This window comes from Bison bison, unplaced genomic scaffold, assembly GCF_000754665.1.
Source record: "Bison bison bison isolate TAMUID 2011002044 unplaced genomic scaffold, Bison_UMD1.0 scf7180017864371, whole genome shotgun sequence".
NCBI lineage: Eukaryota > Metazoa > Chordata > Mammalia > Artiodactyla > Bovidae > Bison > Bison bison.
This window is the reverse complement of record NW_011494943.1, coordinates 205228-217127: the sequence shown is the minus strand read 5'-3', so window position 1 is coordinate 217127 and position 11900 is coordinate 205228. Positions and strand designations below refer to the sequence as shown.

The window sequence follows — 11900 nt, the reverse complement described above, 5'->3', positions numbered from 1 at the left end:
AATTCCCCAAACAGAGTCAGTACAGGGTATTTTACTATGATGATCAGAATTCACCTGTAGTCATCTTGTCCTTTCCAGGCACACAAGACTCTGATCACTAACCTGAAGACATCACAACACACTTCTAGTCGAGCTGCTGCCACGTCTTCAAACAGTGACAGTAATGTCTCAGAAATGTACTTTCCCTCTTCCATAAAAGCACCAGAAAACTTTTTTTCTGGTAATAATGTATTAGCAGTTTCTTTGCATAGCAAATTAAATGCCAAAGGAAAACTAATTTTTAAATTCTAAACCACTGCAAGATTTCTCAGTAAAATCTAAAACAAAAGAAAAATAAAAACCTCTGTGTGTCACTGATTAAGAGATATCAAACTTTTATAAAGATCTTAATTTAGAAAATAAGAGGTTTTGTTCATGGTGCTTTTTAGGTCTATCATATCCTTTAACTTTTCTATTCATTCTAATAATTTTTGAGAGTTTGATACTGAAACTTCAACTAAAAATCTTAATTCATCTACCCAAAAAATAATTTTATAGTAGAACTTTATGTAACTTTGTTCTGTATTCTCCAAGTTTCCTATAAATGTACTATCATACTTTCATAATTTAAAAAAGAAAACAGTTTAAGGCCAAACAAGATGAAATGTTTTCTAATATTCCCAACACAAAAGTAAGACAGGTGTGTCATATTCTTCAGGGCAGAGACACCTGTCATGACAGCACAAATGGCTCTCTAAGGAGGTCTATCTTATTAGTGTCACTTCTCTGACTTGGCTAATTTTGAAGATTTAAATGGACAGCAGATGCTGAAAGGGATCAAACTAAGTGGAGAATCAACAGCATTCTTTCTCACAACTACAGTCAAAGTACTAAAGACTGCAGCAACTATGGTAAAAATGAGAAAGATGTGAACCAAAATAGGAAGGGTGTGCAAAGAGACTCTTGGAAATTTTGCACAATGCCTACAAAACAATCCTGAAATAGGAGAACACGGTTTAGACAGAACAATTCCCACTCTATGAGGCTACACTGTACTTAAAACAGAAGCTAGCTATTTATGGAAAATCTTAACTCTTTCAGTTTTAAAAAAGTATAACAAATGCTATGTATTATGATAGAAAATGTCAAACAAATTCTACTAATGTAAAACCTCAGAAAACAAATTTTAACCATATAAGCATGTCATTACTTATTTTTCTGATATTTACAATTTTTTTTTTTTTAAGTAAAAACCAAAAGGACTCTGACCAGTGACACTAGATTTCCTAGAAGAAATTCACTAAAAATTCAAGGACTCTCTCATCCAATTTATTTACTCACAATTCTGCCAGTACCCAGCAATGCTCCATCTTCTGTAAGTAAGGAAATTGCTTTAGCTGAGTACTGAGTCCAAATCTGATCTATGTGGCAGACACTGTGGAACGGGTCCCACTCAAACCATCCACAGCACCCTTCTCTACCTCCTCGATTAGTGAACCTAGCCAGCAAGAATACTCCTTTCTCCAGTCTCTGGAGACCCAACTCTGGTCTAAGTGGAGAGGAAAGGGAGACCTCATCCTCAACGGCACTGCTGAGCCCCTGTGCTGGCCCTGGACCACCAAGCTCTGGGTCTCAGTTACTACTTGCTTAAGGCACAGTTAGTTCAGCAAACTGCTACCTGCATCCATACTAACCACTGTGATTCTATGATGCCTCACCTCAAGAGCTCCCTTATCTGTACATGGAGATAATCACATTCCATCAGATAGATATTTTAAAGATGAAATGAGATAATGCATGCAAGCTGTTAAGAAAAACAGTTGAGCAACAAGTGCAAAATTAATGCTGACTTCTATTACTATAATATTTTCTAAAGATTTCAGAAAAATAAGATATTATTATATTATTTGACCAGAGCACACTTTTGAAAATACAAGAATGTTCTTAAAATATCCTCTCATCTCTCAAATTTGGGAACTTTAATGAGACAGATATTAGATTATCGATATATACCTAAGTAAAATCTAAGAGATTAACGATAGATTTATAGGTATAATTCTAAAATATGTTGGTATCTTTTGTTTTATTTATATTGGCCATTCTATTTGTCAATTGTTTCAGTGTAAATAAATGCTTCAGAGTAGATGAGAAATTTTATTATGTGTTGTCTCTCTAGTTTCTGGTTATGAATAATGAACATGTATAGAAAGCCAATAAGTAAAATACACTGTCTTTATTTATTGTACCACCTGCTTAATAAAGAAGAAGATTTACAATAAACATGCTGGTAAAACTTCTGATTTTCACAATTAAAAAAATGTAAAGTCTCTCCATTTACTCTTCATTTAAACGTCATTTTATTTCCTGAACCAATTTAATATTAAGTTCTTTTTTTTCCTGGTCTAATGCATTGTTATTATTAATTTATAGGCTACAGCTTCAAGAATAATTTCTAAATTTCATTTATCTTTGCATATTTCATCTTATTCCAGAAAAGATTTTAAATAGCTAACAGTTTCTTAAAACTCCTAGACTCAGATACATTTTAATTGCTTTTTAAATTATAGTGATATGAACTCTCTTCCTGCTTGAAAGTTTTCTGCTACTTGACCTTTCCTTACTGTTGCAGTTAACACCATCAGTGGTACCTGAATATACTGCTATATGCAAAACATTTTTCAGAAGTGAGTATATCAAGGAAACACCTGAAAGTTTACTGGTATGGCTTCACATTTAAAATCCTAATTTTCTTCTTTAAACATGATATTCTTATTAACTTAAATGTATCATATATTAATAATGTGCAAGGCCATGCTGGAGACTCAAAGAGAAATAAGATATAGTCTCTTCTAAAAAGATCAGAGTCTAATGAGAACAGAAATGTATACAACTGAAAAAATTAACGTTGGAAAAATTATGCTTGAAAGCACAAAACTGACTGAAACAAGCACGTAGTAGGCATCAGTAAGTATCTGCTGAAATACTGAAATGGAAAGGTCAGGTTCATTTTCTTTAGGAGAGAGCACTTAAGCTGAACTAAATCTTAAAGGACAGACAGATTCTCTAATAGAGCAATACTGGGCAAAGATGGTTTCAGGGAGGAAAAAAAGCAGAGCTAGAACACAGGGCTGGGGAGGGGGAAACATAGAGTTTAATGAGCATGAAGTCTCAGTTTTACAAGGTGAGAAAGTTCTGGAGATTATAAACACTGTGAATATAGTTAGCACTCTTGAACTATACACTTAAAAATGGTTAAGATAAGTCTTACGTAGATTTTACCAGTTTTTTTTTTTTAAGGTCTTTTTTTTAAAGATAAGGAAGCAAGTAAGTGCAGGGCAAACTGAACAAACATCAAGGTAATTCAATATGGCTAGTACATGAGGATTTAGAGGAAGAAAGGGAGAGTAAAGTAGGAAAAACTGTAAGAAATCTGAAAAGATACTGTTGGAAAGCACTGTCGATGAGACACATAATCAAAGTTTTGTATTAGGATGTTCAGATTTTATCCACATATGAAGGAGATGCCTTCAGGGGTGTGTATGTAATGAAATGAAATGATTATTTTAGCAAAACAACTTTGGAAGAAAGAAATATGTGGGTTAGCCCACAGAACTAGCGGGACTGACGATCAGCTTGAAGGCTACCAAAATAGTGCAGCTCTAAATATGCACTGGTCTACAGACAGAGAGGAGAAAGGATGCAGAGAAGCCAATCACATGAGAGCTAGAAAGGTAAGATGTCAGGGGTTTTTACAACTGGCAGATCTCTGACTGCTCTCAGGAGAGTGAGAAAGTAGAGAACAGAGATTACAGGATGGGTAAATAAGAATGCCAGAACCAGGCTGATTGTTTCCACTCAAGAATGTTGGCGATAAAAAGAAACACAGGGAAGGGGTAGCAGGAGTCAGTGAGAGCAGGGAGAAGTGACGTGGATTTTGTGCCGTAAGGTGTATTTTGCTTTTTTCTGTTTTTAGGACCAGAAGAGACGAATGTGAGGGAAAATGATGTAAGTCACGTCTAGGCCTGGCCCATACAAACCTCCCCCGTGATCCTCTTTGCTCATGCTTCCCTGTCTGCCAGCTCCTGTCAACACTGAGGGTGACCTTGGAAATCACTTATTAAAGATAACCAGAGCCTCTGTCAGAGACGGAGCAGGGCCCCCTCCCATGGCTGGATTGACACAAGTGATGAAAAAAATAACCCATTTTGTACAGCCACTGAGATTTTAAAGAAACGTGGAGTGAGCTGAGCCTGGGTGGGGGCTAAGAGGATAAACCAGGGAGAGAGTGAAAAGAAGATGCAGGCCTAGGGCATCCACTGCAGTCCATCTGGAGACAAACAGAAGGGTCATATTTAATTACATGTAACAATGTGTAAAGAGAGTTAAGCAGAAAAATATTTACACAATGATTAATTTTATAGCATCTTCTATAATACATCCTCCATTTTTTCTTAAATTACAAAAATGTATTTCATATTCAAAAATCATTTTATATTAATTCTTTGAACTACTTTTAAAAAGGCCCTGGATTTCCTATTCAACCTCTACTCAGAAATATTCCTAAATTGCGTGGCATCAATCAATCAAATTACATCTGTTGAGAAAAGCAAAAGAACTCATTAAGACTCTGAGGGAAAGTGAAGAGAACAGATGAGGAACTTCAAATGCTTTATTCTAAGCGTTTCTGCACTCTCTTTTCTCAACTAAGAACATGTCTCTTGAAGAACATATGGAAATTTTCTTACAAACATGCTTGAGTTACTTGATATAGATATTCAGTTTAATATTAACATAACCTCCTGAACGAGGTATCGCTTACTGTACCTGTTGGGACTCCAAGGTATGGTTGGAGCCATAGTGATGTCTGGAAACAAAACCCCATTGTCCTTGACCCTGTCTAGCGCATAATGCATTTCACAGAGGGGTAATCGATTTAACTGAAACTGGAGTTCAACCTGAAATACAAAAAAAAAAGGTTCTTTAAAAAGCATTAAGGTAAACACCGATATTTTTCAGTTTGCTAGAATGCTCTGTGGAGATAACCTTTGACAGGAGCCAAGTTTAGAGATGCCTTTAAAGTGTCATCATTGTCTAATCATAATTATTTATGTGTAATATTTGCTTTATTTAGTACCAGGCACTGTTATATTCACTTCACATAGCACCAATGATGTGTATACTATGATTAACCTCATTTGTCAACTAAAGAAACTGAGGCACTTAATTACTTAATCATTAAATAAAGGCTATCTGATTCCACCATTTCTATGAAGAATATATTTGGCAAAATTAGTAGAACATCTCTGAAATACCATCTCTCAAGGATTAAAACCAACCCTATGACACTGTATTGATTTACTATGAACGAATAATATTCACCAAATGCTATATTTAGATATTAAAAAAAAAGCAGCTTTCCACTTAAATATGGCAGACAGACTGAGCAGAGTTCACCTAAAAATCCATAAAGACACAAAGCACGAGAGCAGATACAACTTCAGATAAGAACGGCCCCAGGACCTAGTTCAGTTTCTCTTTAAACTGCTTTTTCATTGCTGATTTAAAACAGAAATCAGAAAGCTTGACCATGTATAAAAATGAAACATTTCAGATTGTACTTAAAGAAAATCGATTTTTCTCTGAAAGTCACCAAAGGTCTGATTCTCCACCCACCAGAATTAATACTCCAAGACAGCTGTACTTCTCGCTGCAGCAGAGAAAGGGAAATCAAACCAGAAGAAGAGTATCAGCCAACAAGGAGACCAACCACAGCGAAGTCGCCACTCCTCGAAACATACCTGTGTGTCGTAATCAGGCCGAAGATTAAGTTCTTCACAGCATTCCCTGGATATCCTTAAAAATATATATTCTTTTGTTTTTTCTTCAATAGTAGCTTCATAAACCTTCTCTTTGGTTCCCTGGGTCTGTACTAACTTTTCTTTAGGGACTGGTAATAAATAAACAGCATTGACTTTGGTCATCACCAGCCGTCCAGCCAAAGTATCTTCAGAAAGAGTTTCAGTAAGCTTAAAGCGACCAAAAAGTTGTCCATTCTGAGCATACTTTGCACCTCCAGAAACTCCAGTGAGCATGAAGCTTGCTAGAATCTGCAACTGCACTTTAAGATTGAACCTAAATCAGAAGTAGAAAAATGAGTTTAAATTTTTTACATTTAAACATTTTTATATTCAAAACATTAAAACTAAATAAAAGAATAAAACAAAATAAAAATAAACAGAAAAATTAAAACTTAATTATCCATTACACTTTGCTGAGCTACAAATTATATATACTTTCTTTCTGTCTTTAACCCAAGCTGGAAACAGCAAAACTTTAAGTGAATGAATAAACTCTGCATGTTTACAAAAATGCATGGTTAGTTGTATTGAATACACATGTTTTTAAATCTGAGCATTTAATATGAAGCTAAGATAGATTTTTTTTTAATAAAATGAAACGTCACATACTATTTAATGTGAAAGCCTGTTTGAATACACCAGTAAGACAGTCAAGACTTTAAAATCACCTAAGCCAGAATGAAATGTATGTGTTGAAACTACAACAGACTTTGATTAAACTGATGCTAAGTAGTTCTTACTGAAAGAGTCTAACCATAAAATTTCACTTCCAGTACTGTTAATGAATAACATCCAGAATACATTTCTGCTCACACCTACACTGAGGCAGATCTCATGCCCAAATCTATCTTATCCCCCATTCCCACTCCATGCGCACATGTGAGCATGAAAGAGAACATGTGTGTGCAAGACGCACACAGAGGCAAAATTAACCCACAGGCAAGAAAGACGAAGGGAAAGAAAGATTCAAATTAATTAACAGCTCTTCTTTGCCATTCTGAAATGATGCTGTGAGAGAGAAGACAAAGTGTTAACAATAGGAACATTTTCTTTTTCTTAGTAAGGTTTAAAAATTTACTTGTTTTATAATCTATACACCCATTTGTGGAAAGGCTACTTTTTAGTGGTGGTATGGAACTGTTTGCTGTTCAGGTCTTCTTTTGGATACATGATGTCCAGAATGTCTTATAAATTCTTAAAGAAAAAGAAAGAAAGATCCTTTTCCAAAACATTATACATTTCACTATACAAAAACATCTGTATTGTTTACAATATTAGGAAATCAATTCTAATTAAAATATATTAAAATTCTGAATTTCCATTTATATACTTTAAAGTTAGAAAACTGTAGTTAGAGAAGTATTTAAACAGCAATAATAAAATATTTAAGAAAAATAAAACAGCTATTTGTGTACGTAGTAAGTCACAGTATTTATAAGCTCCATTATAAGTTATTTTAAAATACACTTACAATATACTCAAAGCTACAAAAAATACATAAAAATGTTTTATTATAAATATAAATTTAATATTTAGTAACATGGCTTTCTTCAGGATCAGATGAATTCTAGCAGTACTTGCTGAGTGTGTGATCATACATATGTACACGGAATACATGGGATTCCTGAAAGCCATATTCTATTTCTCTCATTCTCTATGCACCATTCCACTAGATCCAAACTAGAAAAGTAGGATATAATTTAAAGAAATAGACTGCATGTTATCCAGATACATTTGACTCTTTGAAGACCGGAATGTGCACTGAAGATTCATATAAAAATACGTCACAAAGTGAAAGTGAGACAAAAGTGTGCCACCCTGCCCAGCTTACACACAATCCCCGTTCACCTCCCTTAAAAACAAGGCAGAACAGAGCACAAGCTTTATAAAAGAACAGGAACCCTTAGGTTATTCATGTTTTTTCATATAAAGTTAAATTTTTACTTTGCTTTTATCATCCGTATAACTGAGATGTGTGAACATTAGAACTTCCTCAGAGAAGAGATTCCTTACAGCCCATTCTTCACTCACAAATGACCTCTATGTTGCCAAAGGTGATGAACACATTTCTGACTTTGTTTCTCATTATCACTACTTTGCAACCACTTTCCGTTTCTTTTAAACTGCTTCTCCCACTGGCTTCTGTCCAGTCATACTCTCCAGAGTTCCCTTCCTGCCCTTCTGCCTGATCCTCGATCTCCCAACTAGGCACCACCCACCCTGCCCTCTTCTTGTGTTGTCTGAGGTCATCCTCTCACCAACCAAGGTCATCCTCTCCAAGATGTCTCAGCCCAGGGCTGTAAACCCAACTGCCAAATACGCACCCTGGATTACGTGCTCTGCAAACTCAGTGCAAACAGAAGAGACTCTGCACCCAACCTCCCTGCACGCTTCCATACACCAACCCTCCCATGTGTCACACAGCCCAGATAAGGTTACTGTTTACCTAGCTGCTGCTGCTAAGTTGCTTCAGTCGTGTCCAACTCTGTGCAACCCCACAGATGGCAGCCCACCAGGCTCCCCCGTGCCTGGGATTCTCCAGGCAAGAACACTGGAGTGGGTTGCCATTTCCTTCTCCAGTGCATGAAAGTGAAAAGTGAAAATGAAGGTGCTCAGTCGTGTCTGACTCCTAGTGACCCCATGGACTGCAGCCTACCAGGCTCCTCACTCCACAGGATTCTCCAGGCAAGAGTACTGGAGTGGGGTGCCATTGCCCTCTCCATTTACCTAGGGTCCCAGTCAAAAGTTGTCCTTGACTTTGTCTCTATCACCAACCTTCATTCCCCACCACATAATCACCAGGCCCTGTTATTTCCTCTTCTTCCTAATCATCTGCATGTCAGCATTTCTAACCTGGATGACTGTAACAAACTCCTTCCATAACTTCTGGCTTCAAATCTATTCTCTAAACCACCACTGGAGAATCTCTGTAAAATGCAAGTCTGATGATACACAGCTCTGTGGGTAAAGTTTAAACAGCTTTCTATCTCACCAACCCCACTCCACCACACAGCACCCTCCATGAAAATTACGATGACCTACTTGCAGTTTCCCCCAAAACTCTATGCTCTAATTCTCATATCCTGCTTCTTCAAACTAAGTACCTTTGTCCTACTTTGCCACCTGACAATTCTGCTTTTCAAAATTCAGCTTAAATGCCAGCTAGTCCAGAAAGCAGACTTGAAAGGCCATTTAAGCTTTGGGGGGACAAGGAAACATAACTTGTTTGCATTAGAATCAGCAAAGACCAGCCTAGAACCTGACACTTTGAATACTCAGTAATTTTGTTCACTGAATTAATTGTACATGTTTGTAATAATCTGACTTTTTCCAAGGCACCATATTCCCATTTCAACTACTTTATATTATTCTCTAACAAATTCTTACAACCGTATGATATTTTCTCAACTAACTTGGGTAATATTTAAAGTCTTACTGTTACACCTGTTTTAGAATCTGCCATCCCAAAACACTTGGTCACAACTTAGGCATGAAAAATTAATCTCACAGTTTTAAAGCAGTGAGAGGGTTCTTTTATGACACTCAATTGTGCCCTGCAACAAAACTCTTAAGGCAGAGGCACTGGAAAATAAAAGTACTAAGAAAATAAAAGTACTAAGCTCCTCTCACAAAAGACTCACTGTTATGTTCAAGAAGAAAACATCAGAGACCTTCTCAAAGTAACAGTTACCAATACTTAATTTTTCTAAAAGGTTAATAGGCTGAAACTAAAAAGACATTAGTAAGTTTTAAGTATTTTAAATAACATGCATTTTTGAGATTTAATAACTCAAATACCTAGAGTATAAAATACATCCTATAATTAGCAAAGATATTTCCACTGTTACACGCCACACTTTGAAATCAACTTTAAAGCTTACAGAATTTCTAACATTTTTGGAAGTGGCAGAAGAGTAGCCCATGGAAGTAAATTAACCCAGAATATTCACTGGAAGGACTGATGGTGAAGCTGAAGCTCCAATACTTTGGCCACCTTATAAGAAGAGCCGACTCATGAGAAAAGACCCTAAGGCTGGGAAAGACTGAAGGCAAAAGGAGAAGGGGGTGACAGAGGATGAGATCGATAGATGGGATCACTGACTCAATGGACATGAGTCTGAGAAAACTCCAGGAGACAGTGAAGGACAGGGAAGCCTGGTGTGCTGGGGTAGCAAAGAGTCAGACACAACTTAGCGCCTAAACAAGAAGATAAAAGATATATGGTTCCATCAGTGTTAAAAATAGTTAAACCTCTTGAAAAAGTCACTCAGTCGTGTCTGACTCTTTGCGACCCCATGGACTATACAGTCCATGGAATTCTCCAGGCCAGAATACTGGAATGTATAGCTGTTCCCTTCTCCAAGGGATCTTCCCAACTCAGGAATTGAATCCAGGTCTCCCGCATTTCAGGCGGATTCTTCACTGTCTGAACCACTAGAGAAGCCCTCTTGAGTGTAACTTAAAAAAAACTTCAAAGCTATAGTGAATTTCCTTTTGTGCAATTGCTGACTAAATAAATGACAACAAAAGTCAACCAAGGTCATATGTCAAAAAACACCTGGGGCTCCTGAGGCCAAGCCAGGCTGAACCAGTAGAGGCCTGAACCACTGCAACACAATGCCCCAGCGAGCAACATGCAGCAGGCCTGTTCTGCCGGCTGTCAGCGTTCCCAACACCTCGATCCAGCAGGCCATGACACACTCTGATGCACATGCACACAGCAGCTTCAGCCAAAGCCAATTTCTTTTGAAAATGTTTATCTTAGAATGAAACTGATTTCACTTCAAGGTGGAATCATTATGGAATGCAGAGCAATATGTAGCTGAGGACAAGAGAAGTTAAAAAGAAAATCTTGAAAGAACTCAGAAGCATATTTTAAAACTTAAATGAAATGCAGCATTATTCTTATCAACTCCAAACATCTCACACTAAAAAGTAACATAAAAAGAAATCTTAATATCTGGACTGCTTTGAAAAAAATTATCTTAAAAAAATTAAAAAAAATATATATATATACACCTATCAAATTCAGCCTCAAGTCAAAATACATTTTGTCTAATCTTGAGAGGCTTCATTCAACCTATTTTCAAAAAGGGAATTCTAAGGTGATCATGTAAAAAGCACAGGCATAGGTCATTTTACTGCACTTTATGGTCCTTTGCAGATATTGCTTTTGTTTCATTTTTTTTTTTCTAAACAAATTGAACGTCTACGGTTCCCCTAAGTCAAGCAAGGCTATGGGCACCATTTGTTCCAGCAACTGTTTATTACATATCTCTGTGTAACGTTTTGGTAGCTGTCACAGTATTTCAAGCTTTTCCACTATAACTACATGTGTGGTGGTGATCTTTGATGTTACTACTTTAACTGTTTTGGGATGCCACGAAATGTACCCATTCAAGACAACAAACAGTTGACAAATGCGTGTGTTCTGACCACCCCACACCTGGCCATTCCCCCCTCTCTCTTGCTCTCCTCAGGCCCCCTACTCCCTGACACACAACAATAATGAAATTAGGCCAATTAATAACCCTATAATCAGCCTCAAGTGAAAGGAAGAGTCACGTCTCTCACTTTAAATCAAAAGCTAGAAATGATTCATAAGCTTAATGAAGAAAGCCTGTTGAAGCTAAGACAGGCCAAAAGTTAGGCCTTTTGCACCAGTCAGCCAAAGTTGTGAAAGTGGAGGAAAAGTTCTTGAAGGAAATTAGAAATTATGTTTCAGTGAACACACAAATGGTAAAAATGAAAAACAGCTTTATTGCTGATACGTAGAAAATTTTAGTTGTTTGGATACGTGATACCAGCCACAACACTCCCTTCAACCAAAGCCTCATCCAGAATAAGCCCTGACAATTATATACAGGCTGAGAGAGGAACTCCCATGGACAGCAAGGAGATCCAACCAGTCCATCTTAAAGGAAATGAGTCCTGAATATTCATTGGAAGGACTGATGCTGAAGCTGAAACTCCAATACTTTGGCCACCTGATGCGAAGAACTGACTCATTTGAAAAGACCCTGATGCTGGGAAAGATTGAAGGCAGGAGGAGAAGGGGACGAC

General features: G+C 36.9%; 1 protein-coding gene across 5 annotated transcripts in view; it reads right to left on the bottom strand.

The window, feature by feature from the left end:
• Nucleotides 1-11900, bottom strand: part of HELZ (helicase with zinc finger) — a 146220-nt gene that overhangs the window by 74049 nt on the left and 60271 nt on the right. For all 5 annotated transcript variants that reach the window (XM_010856053.1, XM_010856052.1, XM_010856050.1 and 2 more), the window contains 2 exons: nt 5778-6111; nt 4804-4934 (listed from right to left, as the gene is read on the bottom strand). In XM_010856053.1, coding sequence (XP_010854355.1) covers nt 4804-4934; nt 5778-6111 — 465 coding nt within the window. The remainder of the gene's footprint in view (nt 1-4803; nt 4935-5777; nt 6112-11900) is intronic.